This window comes from Mobula hypostoma, chromosome 19, assembly GCF_963921235.1.
Source record: "Mobula hypostoma chromosome 19, sMobHyp1.1, whole genome shotgun sequence".
Lineage (NCBI taxonomy): Eukaryota > Metazoa > Chordata > Chondrichthyes > Myliobatiformes > Myliobatidae > Mobula > Mobula hypostoma.
Genome location: NC_086115.1, coordinates 60,547,725 through 60,572,603, shown reverse-complemented (window position 1 = coordinate 60,572,603; position 24,879 = coordinate 60,547,725). Strand labels below are relative to the sequence as shown.

General features: G+C 41.8%; 1 protein-coding gene across 10 annotated transcripts in view; it reads right to left on the bottom strand.

Moving 5' to 3' along the window:
• atrnl1b (attractin-like 1b) overlaps positions 1-23,407 on the bottom strand; it is a 1,086,143-nt gene extending 1,062,736 nt beyond the window's left edge. For all 10 annotated transcript variants that reach the window (XR_010021036.1, XM_063072023.1, XM_063072026.1 and 7 more), the window contains exon 1: positions 22,598-23,407. Coding sequence is in view for 9 of the 10 variants with exons in the window: in XM_063072023.1 (XP_062928093.1) it covers positions 22,598-22,866 (269 nt within the window). In the remaining variant the exon portion in view is untranslated. The remainder of the gene's footprint in view (positions 1-22,597) is intronic.
• Between the last annotated feature and the right edge of the window lie 1,472 nt (positions 23,408-24,879).

The following is a 24,879-nucleotide window of genomic DNA, read 5'->3' as shown; positions in this document are numbered from 1 at the left end:
ATAGTCATACTTTATTAATCCCGGCGGAAATTGGTTTCCGTTACAGTTGCATCATAAATAATTAAATAGTAATAAAACTATAAATAATTAAATAGTAATATGTAAATTATCCCAGGAAATACGTCCAGGACCAGCCTATTGGCTCAGGGTGTCTGACCCTCCAAGGTGTAAAGTTTGATGGCCACAGGCAGGAATGACTTCCTATGACGCTCTGTGTTGCATCTCGGTGGAATGAGTTTCTGGCTGAATGTACTCCTGTGCCCACCCAGTACATTATGTAGTGGATGGGAGACATTGTCCAAGATGGCATGCAACTTGGACAGCATCCTCTTTTCAGACACCACCATCAGAGTCCAGTTCCATCCCCACAACATCACTGGCCTTACGAATGAGTCTGTTGTTTCTGTTGGTGTCTGCTACCCTCAGCTTGCTGCCCCAGCACACAACAGCAAACATGATAGCACTGGCCACCACAGACTCGTAGAACATCCTCACCATCGTCCGGCAGATGGTAAAGGACCTCAGTCTCCTCAGGAAATAGAGATGGCTCTGGCCCTTCTTGTAGACAGCCTCAGTGTTCTTTGACCAGTCCAGTTTATTGTCAATTCATATCCCCAGATATTTGTAATCCTCCACCATGTCCACACTGACCCCCCTGGATGGAAACAGGGGTCACCGGTACCTTAGCTCTCCTCAGGTCTACCACCAGCTCCTTAGTCTTTTTCACATTAAGCTGCAGATAATTCTGCTCACACCATATCAGAATATGATAAGTATTTTAAAATATGTTTAACAATAAATCTATTATTGTATAATACATCAAAAGCAAAAGCGCTGATGCATTTCAGATCAGTAGTAACCACCAGTCAAAATAATGGTATGACAAGATGAAAACTAAATACACATGCTCTGTTGTCTTTAGCAAGTGTAAAAATCAAACTGAAATGTTACTAGTTGCATCCAAAAAGTTGCATCTTAACCTCATCGTGTTGTTAAAAAGTCATTACAGAAAGCCAGTAGATTTCTAAAGGTGAAATTGATCCTAGAGTACTGAAATAAAAGGTAAATTTTGTATCAGTAATGTCTCATGAAGAGGAGAGGGCTGCAGTACCATAAACATGCCAGGTATCATGCTTTCTACATGATATTTCCACACAAGATGCAAATTTATTGCTACCCTTGTGATCACATTATTACCATGGTGATTTTCTAAACCACCCTAGTGTAATAAATATGTATTACAAGTGAAAACTTATAGAGCTGCTATTGTTTTGATATTTCTTTCAAAGTTAAGGTCAACCCTTGCACCCATAATTGCACCTGTACAAGTTTAATGCTTTCTCAGCATTGCCATAATACAGAAATTCAACATTTGAACTTCACATTTTTGTTCAGAAATCTTAAAGCTGCTTTCACTTGTGTTTTGGACAAACTGCATAAAAACATTAATTAAAATTTAATTTTTACAATACAAATGAAATAGCAATATTAGGATACTGTCTGATATGATTTAGTTTTTGCTAAAAATACGAGGGATATCAATTTGCAACAACTGCAATTTATAGACAAAATATCAATAAAAGTCCTTGCAACTGTAAAGAACTTTGAATTTTAAAAAACCTTCTAGATCCATCTGTCCACTTAGAACAGGACTTCAAAAAAAAATGCACTTTGGTGACAGTCTCAGCCTGAAACATTAACTATTTACTCCACTCTATAGATGCTGCATGATATGTTGAGTTCCTCCAGCATTTTGTGCATGTTGTTAATGGATTTTGGACTTGAATGCTGAATGCCCTTGAACATAAAATCCTACAAAAGTAGTAGATACAGCTAAGTTCATCACAGGTAGAGCCCTCCTCACTATTGAGCACTTGCACACACGTTATCACAGGAAAGCAGAATGCATTATCAGGGGAACCCCCCTGCCCCCCAGCACATGTTCTGTTCTCCCTGCTGCCATCAAGGTGGTGGTACAGGAGCCCCTGGACTCACACTCCAGGTTCAGAAACATTCTTAACCATCAAGCTTGAACCAGTGGGATGAGATTCTAGATTGGAGAAAAGCCTACTTTGATGGTATCTGAAATGACCTGGCAAAAGTGGGTTGGGACAGGTTGCTTTCTGGCAAAGGTGCACTTGATAAGCGGGAGGCCTTTAAAAACAAAATTTTGAGAGTACAAAGCTGTATGTGCCCGTCAGAAAAAAAAGCAGAGATAATAAGTATAGGGAATCTTGGTTTAAGAGATACTGAAGCCACAAGGACGTAAGATATAGGAGCAGAAGTAGGGCCATTCAGCCCATGGTGTCTGCTCCACCATTCAATCAGGCGCTAATCCAATTCCTCCTGTCATCCCACTCCCCTGCCTTCTCCCCATACCCTTTGATGCCCCGGCTAATCAAGAACCCATCTAGCTCTGCCTTAAATGCACCCAATGACTTGGCCTCCACAGCGGCTCATGGCAACAAATTCCAAAGATTTACAATGCTGACTAAAGCCCTGGTTAATGGGGGGGGGGGGGGAAAGAGTGCATAGCAGGTAGGAACAAATGAGGTGCTTATGGAGTACAAGAAATGCAAGAGAACTCTTAAGAATTCAGGAAGACTAAAAGGCATGAAATTGCTCTAGCAGACAAGGCAAAGGAGAATCCTTAGGGATGCTATAGATAACCTATGTGTGGAGCCAAAAGAGATGGGGGAGATCTTAAATGCATTCTTTGCACCTGTATTTACATGGGAGATGGATACAGAGTTTATAGAAGTGAGACGAAGTGGCAATCAACTTCATGGACCCTGTACAGATGACAGAGGTGCAAGTGTTTGCTACCCTAAGGCAAATCAAGCTGGATAAATCCTCAGGGCCTAACAGGGTATTCTCTACAGGAGGCAAGTGCAGAAATTACCTGGGCCCTAGCAGAGGCATTTAAAATATCTTAGCCACATAAGAGGAACCAGGAGATTGGAGGATAGCCAATGTTGTTCCGCGATTTTTTTAAAAAGGCTCAAAACAGAAACCAGGAAATTATAGGCCGTTGAGTCTTACGTCAGTTATGATAAGGTTATTGGAAAGTGTTCCAAGGGACTGAATATACAAGTATTTGAATAGACATGGGCTGATTAAAGATAGTTGTCAGCATTACTTCATGCATGGTAGGTCATGTCTTATTAATCTTAAGAATTTTTTGAGGAAGTTACCAAGAAAGTGGATGAAGGCAAGGCAGTAGATGTTGTTTACACAGACTTTAGCAAGGTCCTGGAGGTTGGTCAAGAAGCTCACTCAGTATTTAGGATGAGGTAGAAAAATGGATTATACATTGGCTTTGTGGGAGAAGCTAGAGAATGGTAGTAGATGGCTGCCTCTCTGACTGGAGGCCTGTGACTGGTGATGTGCCACAGGGATCGGTGCTGGGTCCTTTATTGTCTGTCATCTATATGAATGATCTGGATCAGCAAATTTGCAGTGACACCAAAATGATCCGAAATGATAGGAGAAGACAGGAGGGGGAGGGATGGAGCTAAGAGCTGGAAAGTTGATTGGCAAAAGGGAAATGAGGCTGGAGAAGGGAGAGGATTATGGGACAGGAGGCCTAGGGAGAAAGAAAGGGGGAGGGGAGCCCAGAGGATGGGCAAGGAGTTATAGTGAGAGAGACAGAGGGAGGAAAAAAAGAAAAAAAATTTAAATAAATGAAGGAAGGAAGGAAGGAAGGGATGGGGTACGAAGGGGAGGTGAGGCATTAACAGAGTGTTAGAGAAGTCAATGTTCATGCCATCAGGTTGGAGGCTACCCAAACAGAATATAAGGTGTTGTTCCTCCAACCTGAGTGTGATTTCATCTTGACAGTAGAGGAGGTCGTGGATAGACATATCAGATTGGGAATGGGACTGGCACATTGGCCTTCAAAAATCAATGTTTTGAGTACAGAAGATGGATGTTATGTAGAAGTTGTATAAGACTTTGGTGAGCTGTAATTTGGAGTATTGTGTGCAGTTTTGGTCACCTATGTACAGGAAAGATGTAAACAAGGTTGAAAGCAGGCTTTTTCCCCCCACTGAGGCTGGGTAGGAATACAGAGGTCATGGATTATGGGTGAGAGGACAGAAGTTTAAAGGGAACATGAGGGGAAACTAATTCACTCAGAGGGTCGTGAGAGTGTGGAATGAGCTGCCAGTATACGGGTTCGATTTCTTAAGAGGAGCTTGGAAAGATACATGAATAGTAGGGATAGGGAAGGGCTCTGATCCCGGTAAAGGTCAATGGCAGTTTAAATGGTTTTGGCATGCACTAGCTGGGCTGAAGGGCCTGTTTCTGTGCTGTATTTCTCTATGACAATAAGTCTAACTTCACCTACCCCATCACTGAAATGTTCCCACAACCTGACTTTCAAGGAGTCATTTCATGTTGTTACTTATTGCTTATTTATTATTATTTCTTCATTTTGTATTTGCACAGTTGTTTCCTGCACACTGTTGGGTGAGGTCTTCCATTGATTCTATTATATTTATTGAATTTACCTGATATGCCTGCAAAAAGTGAATCTCAGGGTTGTACTTGGTGACATGTATGTACTTTGATAATAAACTTACTTTGAAATTTGATGTATTTTATGATTGCCAAGCAGCACAATTTTTTTTATAATTCATCTTCAACCCTATTTCAAATTAACTATGAAATATTTGTTGAGCATCTTTCACAATAAACATGGGCACCTCCAGAATTCATATTTCAATGAAATAACCTAGGGCTTTAGTAGAAAACAGTGGGGTGGGGGGGAATGGAAGGACATTAGAAGTGGAAGTGGAAGAATTCACATTAGAACACAAAATACTCTGCAGATGCTGAGGTCAAAGCAACACTCACAACACGCTGGAGGAACTCAGCAGTTCAGGCAGCATCCGTGGAAACGATCAGTCAACGTTTCAGGCTGGAACCCTTTGTCAGGACTGAAGAGGGAAGGGGCAGAGGCCCTATAAAGAAAGTGGGGGGCAGGGTGGGAAGGAGAAGGCTAGTAGGTGCCAGGTGAAAAACCAGTAGGGGGGAAGATAAAGGGGTGGGGGAGGAGAAAGGCAGGAAAGATGAAGGAATAGGGGAAAGCACAATAGGTAGTAGAAGGAGACGGAACCATGAGGGAGGTGATAGGCAGCTGGGGGAGGGGGTAGAGTGAAACTGGGATGGGGGAAGGGAGGGGAAGGGAATTACCGGAAGTTAGAGCATTCGATGTTCATGCCAAGGGGCTAGAGACTACCTAGACGGTATATGAGGTGTTGCTCCTCCAACCTGAGTTTAGCCTCATCATGGCAGTAGAGGAGGTCATGTATGGACGTATCTGAATGGAAATGTGAAGCAGAGTTGAAGTGGGTGGCAACAGGGAGATCCTGTCTGTTGTGGCAGATGGAGCGGAGGTGCTCGACGAAGCGGTCCCCCAATCTGCGTCGGGTCTCACCGATGTAGAGGAGGCCGCACCGGGAGCACCTGATGCAATAGGTGACCCCAACAGACTCACAAGTGAAGTGTTGCCTCACCTGGAAGGACTGTTTGGAGCCCTGAATGGTGGCAAGAGAGAAGGTGTAGGGACAGATGTAGCACTTACGCTTACAGGGATAAGTGCCAGGTGGGAAATCCGTGGGGAGGGACGTGTGGACCAGGAAGTCGCGGAGGGAACAAACCCTGCGGAAAGCAGAGAGGGGTGGAGAGGGAAAGATGTGCTTAGTGGTGGAGTCCTGTTGAAGGTGGCAGAAGTTGTGGAGGATAATGCACTGGATCCGGAGGCTAGTGGGGTGGTAGATGAGGACAAGGAGAACTCTGTCCCTGTTGTGGTGACGGGAGGATGGGGTGAGGGCCGAAGTGCAGGAAATGGAGGAGCTGCCGGTGAGGGCATCATTGACAACGGCAGAAGGGAAACCACGATCCTTAAAGAAAGAGGACATTTGAGATGTCCTGGAATGGAAAGCCTCATCCTGGGAGCAGATGCGGCAGAGATGAAGGAACTAGGAATAGGGAATGGCATTTTTTATGTGGCAAGGTGGGAAGAGGTATTGTCGAGGTAGTTATGAGAGTCAATGGGCTTAATAGAAGATGTCAGTGGACATTAGAATCTGTCACCAAGGTGACCAAATCAGGAAGAACTCAAATATTGATCTAGTTACAAGAAAGAAAATAGAATCAAAATTACAAGACAGAGCTTAGGAAATTAAAATAGCCACATTTCTAAAATACAGGTGCAAGTACATCATATATTTATGCTTTATGGATTGAATAAATTATTCAGAATCTAATACAATGCTCCTACAAAACAAAGTTTGTTTTTTTTTAAAAACTTTCCAGATGTTCTATTTAATTTATTTTGAATTCATAAAATTGTAATATAGCTTCTGTTACCTGCAATGAGCTTACCAGAACTTTTAAACTACTACACCTTCCCTGTAAAATGGAATATTATGAGTATTAATTCTGGAATCTTTGACTTAAGACCTTGAGTTTTTTTTTTAACCCCAATTACAATTCTGCACTAGTACCTTCACTTTAGAGAAATATTGCATCAACCTACATTTTAAGGCTAACTTTAGTTTCTTTACTGAAGAGTGTCAATCAATATTTCACATTGGCAAGTCTCCTCTCCCAACTAAGGAGAAGATACCTACAGCTAACAAGATTCAAAGTATACTTATCAAAGTATGTGTGCAATATATAACCCTGAAATCTGTTTTCCCCAAAGACAGCCACAAAACAAAAAACCATAGAGCAAACCCATTCAAAGAGAAATATCAACCACGCTACCCCCACATGTGCAAAAAAAATTGCGCAAATGGCAACAAAGAAAATGCGTGAAAACACAGAATATAAAACTCAAAATCAAAAGACCTATGTCAGTACTGTTCAGCTCAGTGTTCATCATCTGCAGACCACCCAATTTAAAATAATACCAAAAAGAGCAATCAGATCTACAAATAGAAACTAGTACACATCATAAATATTATATCCACATCAATTAAATCTTGCTGTGGCGCTATTCCCAACAGCATTGAGGGAGAGAGACAGATCACTCCAAAACAGATTATAAGCAATTATTTGAAATGAAGCACATTTTGGGAGTAAATTCTGTCAGATTATTTTTTTTAAAACAAAGGATCTTCAGAACAAATTCAATTCCCATGAACTAGAAAAAGTATATTAGTTAGAAGCTTAAACGAGTTAGCTATAATCATATTGAAAATTAGGCTTTTTTTTTTGCTTTGACTGGTTTCAGCTTCTAACTAGTATCCTTTGCCCATCCATTTAATGTGCACAAGCGACAATACTTATTATGTATGCTGATCTGAATAAAACTGCATAGCCCATCCTCTTGTCCTGATCCAGACCAATGATACCAGCAGTACATACAGTGCAATACAAATAAAGATAAAACCAAAGTACAAGATAAAAATAGAGAAGTCATAGAAGCCACTCCTCAGTTTTGGTCCAAAGAGGATCTCTTAGCCTGCTTGCTCATCTGCATTTTCAGAAAGTTTGCCACAGAGACATCAATTCCATTATCTAAATAACTGAATTGACTTTATTACTTACAGTCTTCATATACATGAGTAAAAATTTTAATGTTATGTCTCTATCTAACTGTGCAATTTATAGTAATTATAATAAATAGTATGTACAACAGGACAGTCAATATAATATAGAAATACAGTTGCATCAGGATGAATTAATCAGTCTGATGGCCTGGTGGAAGAAGCTGTCCCGGAGCCTGTTGGTCCTGGCTTTTATGCTGCAGTACCGTTTCCCGGATGGAAGCAGCTGGAACAGTTTGTGGTTGGGGTGACTCAGGTCCCCAATGATCCCTCGGGCTCTTTTTACACACCTGTCTTTGTAAATGTCTAAATAGTGGGGAATTCACATCTACAGTTGTGCTGGGCTGTATGCACCACTCTCTGCAGAGTCTTGCAATTGAGGAAAGTACAATTCCCATACCAGGCAGTGATGCAGCCAGTCAGGATACTCTCAATTGCACCCCTATAGAAAATTCTTAGGACTTGGGGGCCCATAAAACTTCAACCATCTGAAGTGAAAGAGGTGCTTTGTACCTTTTTTTTACCACACAGCCGGTATGTAGACCACATGAGATCCTCGATGATGTTTATGCCAAGGAACTTAAAGCTGTTCACCCTCTCAACCATAGATACATTGACAAACAATGTGAAAAGTAGCAGTCCCAATACTGACCCCTGAGGAGCACCACTAGTTACTGGCAGCCAAGCAAAAAAAGGCTCCCTTTATTCCCACTCGCTGCCTCCTGCCTGTCAGCCATTCCTCTATCCATGCTGGTATCTTTCCTGTAACGCCATAGGATTTTATCTTGCTAAGCATCTTCATGTTCGCACCTTATCAAATGCTTTTTGAAAATCCAAGTAAATGACATCCACAACCTCTCCTTTGCTGGTTACTTCCTCGAAGAACTCTGACAGGTTTGTCAGGCAAGATTTCCCTTTACAGAAACCATGATAACTTTGGCTTCTTTTATCATTAGTCTTCAAGTACCCGGAAACCCCATTTTTAATAATAGACTCCATCACTTTCCCAACCACTGAGGTTAGGAAATTATAGGCTAGTTAGCCTTTCTTTTGCCTCATTCCCTTCTTAAAGAGTGGATTGACATTTGCAATTTTCCTGTCCTCCGCAACCATGCCAAGATCAAGTGATTCTTGAAAGATCATGACAAATGTATCTGTTATCTATTCAGCAACCTCTCTCAGGACTCTGGGATGTAGTCCATCTGACCCAGGTGACTTATCCACCTTAAGACCTTTTGAGTTTCCTTTGTAATAGCAACAGCACTGGCTCCTGCTCCCCAACACTCACAGACCTCTGACACAATGCTGGTGTCTTCCACAGTGAAGACAGATGCAAAGTACCCATTAAGTTCATCTGCCATTTCTTTGTCCCCCATTACCACCTCACCAGCATCATTCTCCAGTGGTCCAATATCAACTCTCACCTCCCTTTTACTCTTTATATAATTGGAGGAAAAAATACACTTGGTATCCTGCTTTATATTATTGGCTAGTTTGCCCTCATATTTCATCTTTTCCTTTCTTATAGCTTTTTTTTTTAATTTGTCTTTTATTGGATTTTAAAAGCTTCCCAATCAACCAACTTCCCACTCACTTCAGCCACCTCTGCTCTGCCATCATCCCCACCAATACCCGCTTCCAAACCTCCTGGGCAAGATTCTCTCATTCATCTGTAAGTCCCTTTATTCCATTGTGATACTGATACATGTGATTTGTGCTTCTCCCTCTCAAATTACAGTACAAATTCAGTCATATTATGATCACTGCCTAAGGAAACCACAGAAATTAAAAGTATACTATTGTTACCTGTCCGCAGTATCGATTCCTGTGAGTGTCTCATGATTCCCTTGAGTATCGATTCCCGTGAGTGTCTCGTGATTCCCAGGAGTATCGATTCCCTTGAGTGTCCCACGACTTTGTTACCTGTGAGCCTCACATGATGGCATATCCCACTGGTATAAAAAGGGGGACCGCCGATTGTTGGGAGTCACTTTGTTGGGGAGTCACAGTCGGTGGTTACACAATCGTCGTGAAAGAGAGCCAGAGAGCAAGCGAGAGCCAAATGAACCCAAAGGACTGGGGTTAATCAGCAGCATTCGGTGTATTTCGGGTGTGACTGACACTTGGTACAATCCATACATGGCATGCACTTTTGTTAACCCTTACATGGTTTGGGTGTTGTGTGGTGACCACTCTGGCGAAAGGTCAGCTACTTTGAGAAAACTCACTCTTCATAGTCTCTTCGGAAAAGGTACTTCTCGGCTGGGATCAGCGTCAACGGTTTCTTCAAGAATCGCATTATCGCTGCTTCGGGAAGTCGCTCCTCTCACTTATTCCATGAATCACTTGGACTTCTTAAACTACCACCTTAAGACTGTGCTTGAGTAAGATCTGTTAAGAATTGTCTCTAAGTATGACTGTTTGATAGCTATAGATGCATAATACCGTTAACTTCCATTTAAGTTAGTCATTTGTTTACTTTTCTACGTTTCTGAGCAGAGGTTAATAAATTTCATTGTTTATCTATAAAAACCCGACTTAATTTCATATCTATTGCTGCTGGTACGTAACACTATAAAGTTGGAACAGAGCTCACAACATGGCCACTGTATGCGGTGTTACTTTTCGTTAAGTTCCCAACTAATATCTGGGCCATTACACACCACCAATCCAAGATGGCCTTTCCCAGAGTAAGCTCAAGCACAAGCTGCTCTTAAAAGCCATCTCATAGTCATTCAACAAATTCCCTCTCTCGCGATCCGACACCAACCCGATTTTCCCAATCCCCTTGCATATTGAAGTCCCCCATTACAATTGTGACATTACCCTTATTACATGCATTTTCCAGCTTCCTTTTCAATATCAACCCACTTCTTGGCTACTATTTGGAGGCCTATATACGATTCCCGTATTTTTTTTTAAAACTTGCAGTTTCTTAACTCCACCCACAAAGATTCAACATTTTCTGACCCCACGTCACCTCTTTCTAAAGATGCAATTCCACCTCTTACCAACAGAGCCACACCACCACCTATGCCTTCCTGTCTATCCTTTTGATACAAAGTACATCCTTCGATATAAAGCTCCCAACTATGGCCTTCTTTCAGCCAAGACTCAGTGATGCCCACAATGTCATACCAACCAATCTCTAACTGTTCCACGAGTTCATCCACCTTATTCCAAATGCTATGTGCATTTAAATATATCACCTTCAGTCTTGCATTCTTCACCCTTTTGAATTTTGCCTCTGTGGTACAATTTGACTCTTTGCTCAGTCTGCATTTGTTCCCAATCATTGGCTTCTTCCTTCCATTCACGTTACATCCATCACCTACTCCAAAGACGTACGGGTTAGGGTTATTAAGTTGTGGACATGCTACGTTAGCAGTAGAAGCATGGTGACACTTGGTATGGTAACGGGTTGCCCCAGCATATCCTTGGTGTGTTGGTCATCGTCGAACAATGTATATCAGGGGTGCTTAAAAAGAGCCTTTTTTTAAAAAAATCAAGACAGTGATCAAGATTTTAAAGGCAGAGTTTCACAGCAGTTTCTGAATTGAACAGCGACCAATCAGCAAGAGGGATTCATTAGAAAGGGCCAAAAAAAATACAAGTGCAAGCAGAGCAGCCATTCTTTTGAGTGTGCCAGACTTTAAAGTGGCTTTGGCTTATCAAGGCAAAGCATCTTGGAAGTTACTCTCTCTGTAATTATTTGTTCCATTCTCATCTACTAGGGCACAGATGTTCAGTGAATGGCTCTGGGGCAGTGTTTTGTACTGTGTGTGGGATATGGGAAGTCTGGGAGACGTCCATTCTCTCAGATAAACACATCTGCACCACGTGCACAGAGCTGCAGCTTCTGGGAGAACACACTAAAGAACTGGAGCTGCAGCTCAGTGACCTTTGACTCATACAAGAGAATGAGGAGGTGACAGACAGGAGGTACAGGGAGGTAGTTACCTCTAGGTTGCAAGAGACAGGTAACTGGGTGACTGTCAGGAGAAGAAAGAGAAATGCACAGCCAGTGCAGAGTACACCTGTGGTTGTTAACCTCAATAATAAGTATACAACTTTAGATACTATTGAGGGGAACTACCTGCCCGAGGGAGACAGCTTGACCAGGTCTCTGGTGCTATGACTCAGAAGAGAAGAGAGGTGAAGAGGACTACCATGTTGATAGGAGATTCCTTAGTCAGGGGAACAGAGAAGTGGTTCTGTGAGCATGATAAAGACATCCGAATGACATGTTACCTCCCTGGTGCCAGAATCAGGGATGCCTCAGATAGGTCCATGGCATTCTCAAGGATGAGGGTGAGCACTCTTAATGCATATTGGCATCAATGACATAGGTAGACAAGGTGAGGAGATCCTGAAGAGAGATTTTAGGGAGCTAAGTAGAAAGCTGAGAAACAGGATCTCCAGGGTAGTAACCTCTGGATTGCTGTCTGTGCCATGTGCCAGTGAAGGCAAGAATAGGATGATCTGGCAGTGGAATGCAAGGCCGAGGAACTGATGCAGGGGGCAGGAGTTCAGATGGATGGATCATTGGGATCTCTTCTGGGGAAGGTACGACCTGAACAAAAGGAACGGGTTACACCTGAACCTGAGGGGGGCCAACCTTGCGGACTGGTTGGCTAGAGTTGTTCAGGTGGGTTTAGCAGGGGAATGGGAACTGGAATGCTCATGCTGAAGATGAAGTTAGTTTACAAACAGAGGCATGTGTAGCGAAACACCTAGCAAGGAAAAGCTGATGATTAGGGCAAAATTGCAGTCAACCAGATGAATTGCAGCATAAAAGGTGGACAAAATTGAAAAAGGTAAATACAGTTCTGAAGGTTTTATATTTGAATGCATGCAGTGAATGGAATAAGGTCAATAAACATGTCACACAGTTACAGATTGGCATGGATGATGTTGTAGGCATCACTGAATCAGGACTGAAAGAAGATTACAGCTGGGAGCTTTAAGTCCAAAGATACACACTGTATCAAAAGGACAGGCAAAAATTTGACCTAAAATGTAATGAGATTCTCAGGCAAGTCCTAAAACTAGATAAAGAGAACCCAATTAAATAAATAACACAAAAAATGTTTACTTTTTTTTTAAGATTATTAGCAAAATTATCCAATATTACATGTATTTGTTGGAAAATATATGGGAACCTTTGCTTTCAGTAACCTGATGTGACCCCCTTTGTACGGCAATAACTTAAGCCAAGTGTTTTCAGTAACTGTTGATCAGTCCTGCACATTGGCTTGGAGGAATTTTAAACCATTCCGCCTTCCAAAACTGCTTCAACTCTGGGATGTTGGCAGGCTTCCTTATATGAACTGCTTGCTTCAGGTCCTTCCACAACATTTCTATAGGATTAAAGTCAGGACTTTAACTCAGCTATTCCAAAATGTGAAATTTCTTCTGCTTTAACCATTCTTTGGTAGTCTGAGTTCTGTGTTTCGGGTCGTTGTCTTGTTGCATGATCCACTTTCTCTTGAGCTTCAGTTCACGGACAGATACCCTGACATTTTCCTGTAAAAACCGCTGGTACGATTCAGAATTCATAGTTCCAGCAATGATGGCAAGCCATCCCGGTCCTGATGCAGCAAAGCCAGCCCAGACCATGACACCGCCACCACCATATTTCACAGATGGGATAAGGTTCTTATGCTGGAATGCAGTGTTTGCTTTTTGCCAAACAACTCTCATTTAAGCCAAAAGTTCTATTTTGGACTCATCTGTCCACAGAACATTTTTCCAATAGTCTTCTGGCTTATCCACATGGTCTTTAGCAAACTTTAGACAGGCAGCAATGTTCCTTCTCGTTGAGTAGTGGCTTTCTCCTTGCAATCCTGCCATGCACACCATTGTTCTTCAGTGTCTGCCTGATGACACTCATGAACACTGACAGTCAATGCAAGAGAGGCCTGCAGCTCCTTAGATGTTACCTTGGGGTTCCTTGTGACCTCCTGGAATATTACATGCTTGCTTCCGGAGTGATTTTTGTTGGCCAACTACTCCTGAGGAGAGTAACAATGGTGTTGAATTTCCTCCATTTGTGCACCATCTGGCTGACTGTGGATTGGAGGAGCCCAAACTCTTTAGTATTTGTATCTTTTTCCAGCCTAGTGAGCAGCAACAACTTTTTTTTCTATGGTTCTCAAATTTCCTTTGATTAAGGCATGGCACACTTCCAAAAACCTGCGAGGTGCAGATGAAACTTTGATAGTGAAGACCCAGGTTTATGTTCTTTAAATAGGGCTCCCACACTCACCTGATCATCATCCGATTGATTGAAACACCTGACTAATTTCCACTTTAAATGAACTGATAATCCTACAGGTTCACATACTTTTTCCAACAGATACATATAATATGGATCATTTTTCTCAAATAAATGAAGTGTAATTTTTCTGGGTTATATTTATTTAATCAGGATTTCTGTCTAGTTTTAGGATTTGTGTGATGACCTGATCACTTTAGGTCGTATTTATGCAGAAACAGAGAAAATTCTAAAGGGTTCACAAACTTTCTACTATAAACTAGCCAATACTATCAAGGAGGATACCCAAAGTTTCTTCAGATAGATAAAATGTAAAAGAGGAGCGAGAGTGGATGTTGGACTGCTGGAAAACAATGCTGGCGAGATACTAATGGGGAAATCAAGGAAATTGCAGATGAACTGAATAAGTATTTTACACCAGTCTTCACTGTGGAAGACATGAGCAGTATGGTGGAAGTTCCAGGTGTCAGGGGTCATGAAGTGTGTGAAGGTACCATTACTAGGGAGAAGGTTCTTGGGAAACTGAAAGGTCTGAAGGTAGGCAAGTCCCTGGAGCAGGTAGCGTACACCCTAGAGTTCTGAAAGTGGTGGCTGAAGAGATGGTGGAGGCACTAGTAATGAACTTCCAAGAATCACTAATTCTAGAATGGTTCTGGAAGAATGGAAAATTGCAAATGTCTCCACTCTTCAAAAAGAGGCAGAAGAAAGAAAATTATAGGCCATTTAGACTAAGTGGTTGTAAGATGTGGAGTTGATTGTTAAGGATGTATTTTCGGGGTACTTGGAGGCACATGATAAAATAGGCCATAGCTTCCTCTTGCCCGAAATCTGTTGGAATTATTTGAAGAAATTAGAAGCAAAATAGACAAAGGAAAATCAGTTGATGTTGTGGACTTGGATTTTGAGACGGCCTTTGACAAGGTGCCTGACGAGGTTGCTTAACAAGCTACGAGCCCATGGCATTACAGGAAAGATTCCAGCATGAATAAAGTAGTGATTGATTGGCTGTTAGTGACTAGCTTTTCCACTCCCACAGGAGTCTATGTTAAGGGCCATTTCTTTTTACATTATATGTCAATGATTTGGATGATGGAATTGATGGCTTTGTTGCAAAGTTTGCAGACATTATGAAGATAGGTGGAGAGAAAGGTAGTTTTGAGGAAGTAGAGAGCCTACAGAAGGACTTCGATTAGGAGAACAAGCAAAGAAATGGCAGATGGGTTACAGTGTCAGGAAGTGTATGGTCATGGACTTTGGTATAAGAAATAAAAGGGTGGACTATTTTGTAAACGGAGAGAAAACACAATAAAAACTAAGATGCAAAGGGACCTGGGAGTCCTTGGGCAAGTTGAGTGTGGTGAGGAAGGCGTATGTGATGTTAACATTCATTTGAAGACGACTAAAATATATAAGATAGGATGCAATGTTGAGATTTTATAAAGCACTGGTGAGGCCTCACTTGGAGGATTGAGTAGTTTTGGGCCCCTTACCTTGAAAAGGGTGTGCTGAAACTGGAGAGGATTCAAAGGAGTTCACGAAAATGATTCCAGGATTAAACAGATTATCATGTAAAGAGCATTTGATGGCTCTGGGCCTATATCCAATAGAATTCAGAAGAATGAGGAGTGACCTCACTGAAACCTATCAAATGGCGAAAGGCCTTGATAGAGTGGATGCAGAGAGGATGGTGGGAATTCTAACACCAGACACTTCTCAAAATAGAGGGGCATCCCTTTAGAATGGAGACGAGTAGGAATTTCCTTAGCCAGAGTGGTGAATCTGTGGAATTTGTCGCTATAGGCAACTGTGGAGGCCAAGTCTTTAAGTATATTTAAAGGCAGAGGTTCAGAGGTTGATAGATTCTTGAATGGTCAGAGCATGAAGGGATGGGGGAGGCAGGAGATTGGAGCCACAGGAAAACTGGATTAGCCATGGTGAAATGGCGGAGCAGTCTCGATTGGCCAAACAGCCTAATTCTGCTCCTGTATCTTATGGTCTTATTAATCCAAATGATGCATTTCACTGCATGTTTTGATGTACATGTGTCAAATGAAGCTAATCTAATCTTTACCATGTGATTTCCATTTCTGAATTATGAAATGTATAATCTTGTTTATCCAGGGGTATACTTTGGATCTTTAGGGTTTAGAATCGATTTTAGCATTGTGAGATTTTCAAAGCTGTAATCTCATGCCTATTTTACACAATTTTGCAATAACCAATTAGTTTCAGTTATTCTAAATTATTCAAGAAAGTTCTAGCAGACCTTGCTTCAGAGCCGTTCTTTAAACTCATTCATTCAACAGTGATAATTCAGGGAATTAGAAATGCGTGACCTTGGCAAGGAGAACTTAAAATTTTACTGCAGGAATAAAAATCTCCATTTTTCATATGCCCCTAATAGAATCACGGTCACACAACAAAAAGTTAAAATTACATCTAAAAAAGCAGAAGAGTGTAACACACTGTAAAGGTTTCACTGCTAAGGCTAACATAATGGCCTCTATGTAATGTTCCACTGTTCAGGTAATGGTTTCTCTGTAGCAGCAATGTTTGGGTTATGACTAGAGATAACAGGACTTTGGAATTCAGTGGCTATCCAATGGAAGAACTGTTGTTCTTTCTCATGCCTCTGGGAGCTGAGTTTTTCGCGGTCTTTTGTCAAGGAGAGACAAAGAGGGAAGACACGCTTGCAGAGAGCTGGTAGACCACCGGATGGAGTGGACTGGGATCTGAGGGTCCGAAGGGCGGTGACGTTCGGAGGAGATCGATGGTGGAAGAATGACTACTGAGTGAGCTCCAACGTAATTTTGACTTTGACTTGGGCCCTTTTTTTGTTTGAAGTTTAATTCCGGCACCCTCTATAAGCAAGTGTGTGTGTGTGTGTGTGTGTGTGTGTGTGTGTGTGTGTGTGTGTGTGTGTGTGTGTGTGTGTGTGTTTTTTCCTCCGGGTGCTCCATTTTCCTCCTACATTTCAAAGATGTACCGGTTAGAAGTTTAATTGGTCATTGTAAATTGTCTAGTGATTAGGCTAGTGTTAAATCATTAGGTTGCTGGAGGGGACACAGCTCGAAGGACCAGAAGGGACTGTTCAAAGTACGTTATCAAAGTACAAGTATTCAGCATTGTATTAATAAAAATAAATTTTAAAGTGCTTTGTTAAATGAGGAAAGCACTGACAAAGCTATTTTTAAGAACATTTGCTTCCAAAGAACTAGAACTCAACCATGCCCAATATGGGCTGACCTCTGAAGATCTACAGGTGACAAGTGTTTGGAAGATAGCCTTTCGCAATGAGTCCAATGGCAAACAGTGGAAGGGGAAGAAGCCAGAGACTCACTTTACACCATATGTTCAAAGCAAACAAAGCCAAGAATTTAGTTCCAATGGTCTTCAGAGAAATGCAAGGAAAACAAGAACATTTACTGCATGGATTAGAATCTAGATATTCCAATAACAATATAAACTAGAGCACATTTCAGTCAGTAACCAAGACAAGGGACTTCCAGTTGATTTTAATCACAACCATTATATTATTTTGCAGTCAGTAAGGATTTATTCATGACTTTGATTCACTGAGCTGCCACTGTTCTGCTTCTTTAATGTGGGATGTATACAGAAGTCAAGAATCACATTGGATCATAAAAGATTACTCTTCTTGTACGGATCCTTAAAAGAAAAGCAACTCCAGCAACCACATTGTGAGTTACCAGTGCAAAAATAGAGATAACATCAAAAGACTGGGTACACAATAGCACCACTGATTCAGAGTGTTGTCAACACAAAATGCAGAGCTACTTATCAGCATTGTTGCCTCCTTGCCATAGCCAATAGTTTCAGTGGCCTAAGAAAAAGTAAATACAAAGTCCCATTGCAACTGTCTTATTCAATATTCCTCCCTCAATCACCAAAACAGTTTCAATTATTCATTTCACTTGCTGTTTGCAGGATTTGACCAACATTGTTACATAATCAGAACTACACTTCAGAATAACAGTATTAATATTCATTACGCACCACACCATATACTCAGTTACATCCAGTAAGATGTAGCATGCTCAGTCACTGTGGCCACAGTGGCCCCAAGCAAAGTTCAAGTTCATATTTCAGATTTCAAGTTTAATTACCATTCAACTACACATGAATAGAACAAAATACCATTCTTCCTGAACCAAGGTGCAAACCATACACAGCACAAGGCACATTTGGCACATATAAGATAACAAGTAAACATACCGTCACAGAAAAATATACATAATCTAAGTCCCCAAGTGACATGCCTTGTAAATTGCCATCAGCAAGAAAAAGCAGTTCTCAGCAATATGCAAACATATACGCGCAATCCAGCTTGTAATTTCACCAAACATTGGATGGTAGTGCCAACAGGAGATGCCGGCCCCCAACCGAATATGGGTGACACACTACGCTGTCTCCAGCACCTCCTCTCCTGGACTGCAGCATCAGGCAAGCTTGTGGCCTGAGGCCTGGTCCTCACTACAGAAACGTCCAAGACAATTACTTGATGTTACATTGCAAGTCACCTTTGCGCACCAACTCAGACGCCTTCGATACCTTCCTGTAGCAGGCAGTAACATAGTCCACACCCAGTCCAGTCCCTCCACCAATCAGCAACTAGGTGACGGGGTAGACCTGCAGTAGTTGAAGTTCTTCGTGAGCAGCATCATCTTGCAATGTAAGAAGTCATTTAAACAAAGAGAAAAACGCCTTCCATTGGACCTCCGATAGGCTGCTACATTCCAAACACACCAACATCTTACAAAAAGGTCCTGCCCTCCAGTGTTCACTCGGTGGAAGACGAGCTAGTTTGCATTTGTCTGCAACTGCACTTGCGAAAGATAAGAACAAACCTGCAGCAGTTCCATGCAGAAACGTAGCTCTAAGACAACATCCATGCACCATCAATCTACAATTCATGACACTCAGGGACCTCAGCTGTATGATTATTATTATTTTTTGTAACTGTAGGTTTTCTGCTATCACAATTATATGTGCTATATTCCTGTGACTTGCACCTTGGCCCAGAAACTTTCATTTGGCTATATTCCAGTATAATGGTTGAATGACAATTAAACGTGAACGTGAAATGTCCATTTAAGCCAAGGGCAGTCCACTTTTAAGAAAGTAAACCACGCTGACATTGCAAAATGTGTGCACACAATAAATTGCTGATAAAAGCAGAAGCCTATTACTTTGTATTGAATTACAGCATTGAGTTAACAGTGCAAGTTAAATGTAAATCAATACCACACCACCCACTCCACCCCCAACTGAGATATTATTTGTACAAATACACATACAATCTTAAAAAAAAAGCAGGAAAACCAAGTGCATCAGCATTATTCACCTTTCTATAATATAGCACATACTCTCCTAAAATAATCACATTATTTGGGAAATGAAGAGCATATTTGCTGTCTTCGTCAAATACAGCCAAATGAATTTGTTTGGCAGGTTAAACAAAAAAAAAATGCTTCTCAGCATGTTAGTTACCTGCTGACACAAGGAAGATTTGACAGCACACAATAGAGCTCATAAGCCAAGACAAATAGTTCCTATATCTGCACTTTATTTTATTTTCACGAAGTGAAAATTTTATCCTGCTCCAAAATGAAATTAGAGATATCCAAGTGAAATTGCACCAATAGATAGAAATGTAAAAGTTCATCCACCCAGGATAAGAATATCAAAAACAAATGTTTTAGTCTGAAGAAAAACAAAAATTCCTAAGTTAAAGTGAACAACACCCATGGATATTGCAAATTATTTGTTAGCGCAAAATGGCTGCATATTAAATACAAATATTTAAGACAGGGCTGGGGAGAATATACTTTGACGAAATTTCCATTGAGCATATATTTGTAGTTGAATAGGTGAAAGAGAAAACAACTTGAACTCTAGAAAAACCAAGTACCTACCAACAGTGACACAGAACAGAAACTTGGTTTAAAAATACTGCTGAATTTTTTAGTAAGTCAAGCCATACAACTCACCTTAGTTTATCAACTCAAAACAAGCTTCAAACAATCCAATTTTGTGATTAGTTTAATATCACACTTTAAATTATGACCCATTGAAACAATGGATCTATGCTATTCCAGTCTGAAGAACAACTGAACTCTGCAGACACAAACACAGCACTACCGAGGCAGCATAGTCAGTGATGTTATCTTTCAGAGAAGAATATTAAGGCCCCATCTACCCCTCAGGTGGATTTTTTTTTAAAAACTCCTTGACACAATTTAAAGAGAAGCATGGCAATTTGTCCTGATCTTCATTTCCTTTGCAGCCAACATTTCACTATGAAAACTAAGCATCATCTCTCTGCTGTTTGTGGGACCATGCATCTTAAACAGGCTGCGCATTAAAAAGGTTCAGGCAAATGTCCAATGCCAAACCCATTTAGACAGTTGTAAGGTAAACTGCACTGGAATCACCCAAAGGCAAGAAAGGTCTCATACTTTTCTAATATATGCTTTCCAAAGATTGCAACCATTGCCACAGCCTCATGGCCCTTGCTCGTACAAGACCATAAGATATATCAGAGCAAAATTAGGCCATTTGGCCCATTGAGTCTGCTCCACCATTTCATCATGGCTGGTCCGTTTCCCTCTCAGCCCCAATCTCCTGTCTTCTCCCCACATCATTTCATGCCCCATTTAGTCAAGATATCAATATCTACCCTAAAAATACATAAAGACTTGGTCTCCACAGCCACCTGTGGCAACGAATTCCATAGATTCACCACTCTCTGGCTAAAGGAATTCCTTCTCATCTCTGTTCTTCATGGACACCCTCTATTCTGAGGCTGTGTCCTCTGGTCTTAGACGCCTTCACCACAGGAAACATCCTCTCCACATCTACTGTATTGAAACCTTGCAACCTAACCATTTAGAAAATAAACTACAGCAAAAGCAATCGAAGATTTCTATAAAGTTTTGCTATACAGTATAGCTTTGTTGCTGCTGTTGTTTTATTTCCTGTGGGAGAGGGGGGTCAGGGATTGTTATTGTTGATGTTCTTTTCCTGCAGGGAGGGGGTGGGGGATTCTAGGGTCTGCGAGTTTTGTTTCCATGGCCATCTGGAGAAGACAAATATCAGAAATATACACACATACTTTGACAATAAAATGAACCTTGCTTTCTGTATTAGACTAGTGGATTCTTATTACTGTGTGCCACAAAAAAGAAATTAAGCAAATGTACAATTGTTCTCATCCCAGGAATGGGAATATCACAACAGCACAACAGTACGTTCTATTCTTTATCTCCCTTCAAACTGGAAGATTCCCAGAACCCAGTTGCAACTATTTTTAACCTTGATGATGTTGGGAAATACATTTTGACCCATTTTCCTAGTGTGACAAAAATAATCTGATGAAATACCAAATGCATGTCATCGCCAGTGTCAAAAATGGAAGGAAATAGAGATAGTTTTCAAATTGCAAGCATTATGCACAATTAAAATAATACTCTGTAAGAGTACCAGAACTTGGCTGTATGTCTTATTTAGCTGCTTTTGGGGAGCTTCAACACAGGATCAGGCAAAATGCAAGCAAAGTACTAATTCAGGCATGACAACACTGTTCAGAATTTCTAGCACTCAGCTAAGCAGTAGCTCAAGCAAATCCCTTGGAGCAGGTCATCTGGAAATCAACTACCCAAGGGCTCTGCCCAGCATGCAAAGATAATTTTAGCAGGGGGTAAGAAATCAATTATGTGCGAAACAGTAAAACACAGCCACACTTGCAAAAGGAATGAAACCTCCTATGTTTCAGCTGTTTTCACTTTTCACTGATCAAAGGAATATTTCTCATTTGCTAATGCTTATTGTGGGCATACATTTCACAATGTGACCTAAGTATATACCACTTACAATGGGGAAATCAGAATGATTGTCCTAATACAAGAATAAAAATGCAGCATCGATAATCTGCACACTTCAAGTCAATTCACTGAGTATAAACAATGTTTGCTCAGAGCAACATAAAAAATCCATTCAGCCCTCAATCTAAAATACCTAGCATAGTTAGAACTATGAATATACAATTAGAGTATCACTTCAGAGAGAGAAAAAAACACCTTTATACCATACTCAATGAAGGTTTTGTTGGGTACCAACCAATTATAGATTCAAGATTACAATGAAAGAACCGGCTGTAATTGTGTTAAAAATAATCAAGCACCATTCTAATGAGACAAACAGAAAAACTTTGCAGTCATAGAGAGAATATAAAAATACTGTTTGTCATAGAATTTCCACAATAGCACTCAAGGTTACTTTGCTTCTTGACAATACTCCACACATTGCAACACCCTAAATATATACCTACAATCTGCTTTATAAATCAAAAATACAGCTGAAATTTTTGAATATGATTATAAAATATTGCGTCAACCTTTCTTTAAGACAGGTTTACACCAATGATTAAGAGCAAAGTTCTGATCCTGTGGTAGAAATAATACAACAGTCCGAAGGCTGGAATTTACAAATTGTACAGGAAGCCACAATATGCAAGTTATATGGGTATTCCTAAACCGACAACCTGTACCGGCTGGGCATTACAACCCCATTACACTGAAATATGCCACTTACAATCTGAAGAGACGGGAAAAGAGGTCAACAATGGGAAAACACTTTTTAACATTGAGAAAGCACTTTAAAAATGAGAAAACATCTGGAAAGGAGTAGAGAGAAGGGTTGTTTTCTTTTCGCATGCGTATGTGAAATCAGCGAGTCTTACTTGAATCTGCCACCGCAGTGCTGACATTGATCACCGACCCATCCTTGGTCGCAGATGCAGCTCCCGTTCACACAGATCCCATAGACGCACGTCGTCTTGTCGCATTCTCGGCAGAGCCCCACACGGGCCGAGAGGACGAGGTAGAGCAGGGCATAGCAGACACAGTACCTACACGGGTCCAGTCCGTCCCGGGCCGCCCACCACCCCGGACTCCAGCTGAATTGATTCGGTCTCTTTTGAGGGTTCCCACCGCCAGTTCCAGCCGCCATTTTAACCTGTGTAATTCGGCTTGCACAAATTACACCGCCCGCACTCCAAGCAAAACCCCCCACCACCCCGAAACTAAACAGCGGCCAACGACACCCCTCCCCCTTTCCAGCTGGCAGCCCGAGGTCAATAAACTAATTTCACCTCCGAAGAGGAGCACAGGGAAGTCTCCGGTGATTTTTTTTGGAAAAAAAAGAAAGTCGGGTGGAAAATTTAGACAGTCACCGCTCAGTTAAATCGGACAAGCGTCAGGTAAACCGTGCGTCGGGTCCTGAGCAGTGCGAGGATGGCAAAAGTAGGTGGAAAGGCGCTGAGAGGAATAACAGAGCGCACAAGCGCCGTAAGGTACGAGTTTGCACATCATGAGAGAATTCAGGCTGTATTTCTTCCCCTCCTCCCCCCCCCCAAGAGGAAGGAAGCAATCGGATTAAACACCCAGAAACAAGCACAAGTCGGCGAGAGAAGTCGCACCGCTGGATGAAGAGCTGCCAGATGTTCGCGGCTCCAGCTGAAGAGCCAACGCGCACTCGGCTCCGACACGCGAAGCCCGCAGCCGCCACAAAGCCGCTAATTAAAGGGGCAGTGCTCCGAGGCTGCGCATGTGCGGCTTCCGGCAAACAAAAAGGAGGCATCCCCCCTTTAATGCTGTCGGGCCACTCAAAGGATTTATTCTTGCTAGCACTTTCACTCCGTCGTTAAAACCAATATTATGCTGCAGATGTCCTATGATGTATTGTCTGCAGGTACTTGGTTCAATTCTGCAACTCAACTCGGAGCTCCTGTGCAGCTCTGAAGTTTAGCATAAGTTGGTGAGGAATTGCTGGGGGAGTAATGGAAACAGAAAACACACCAGGTCGGACAATATCGGAGAGGAAAAAAATAATGGAGTCCGAAGGGAATAATCCGTTTGTCAGAGCTGGATGATAATATTAAAGATCAAACACGCTGGAGGAGTGGGAAGAGAGAAAATAGCAAGGTTGCAGAGTTCAAAGAACTGGCGGCGGTGGAGATTGAGAACTGCAGCGGTGCAGCAAGAAAAAAGATCAGTCCACAGGGAACTGTAAAGGGCAACACGCACAAAATGCTGGAGGAACTCGCCGAATCAGGCAGCATCTATGGAGGGGAGGGGAGTAAACAGTCGGCTGTTCGGGCCGAGGTCCTTCATCTGTGCACTGGAAAGGAAGTGGGTCGGGGGGAGGGGTACAGCCCCTCTCCTTTCCAGTCCTGATGAAGGGCACTGTCGAAGTACGTTTTAGGAACTGCTTCTTCCCCACTGCCATCAGATTTTTGAACGGTACGTGAACCCATGAACAAACGCAACCTTGCACTATTTATCATTTTATTGTTACGTATTTTATGTCCGCCACTGTCCTGCTGTCACAAAACAACAAATTTACAACATCGTCACTGGTAATAAGCCTGATTCTGATTCCAGTGCATAATTGTCAAATTCACCGAACGACCTACGGTTCCAGACCGATTGGGGGTGTCTGCGGGATACTTCTTCAATCTCCAAAAGGGAGGGGGTTGTTGGTAATAAATTCGAGCAAATGGGTTATTCCACTTGAGCAGACTGTTTAATGATAATAGAAAGAGAGGAGATAAAAGGGGTAGTGTTCAGAAGAAGGGTCTCGCCGACTATCTAGTCCTCCCACAGATGCTGCCTGACCTGCCAAGTTCCTCCAGCATTGTGTGTGGGGGGGGGGCGCGCGCGCCTTGCTTTGGATTTCCAGCATCTGCAGACTTCCTCGTGTTTATGATAGTGTTCAAGTCTTGCGGTTGAAGAGGAAGGGTCAACGAGGAGAAATGTGCAGTGATAAAGATGATGAAGGAATGGAGCTGGTGTCACAGAAGCACTTGTCCCTTCAGCTTAGAAAGAACATGTGTTCAATGCAGAACCATTCAGGAGGTACCAGAATTGACTGATGTAATCCATTACGATGCTAATGGATCTCGGTTTTTTTAAAATACTGTGACATTTGATAGATTTTAATAGCATGGAAAGTGAAAAGGAA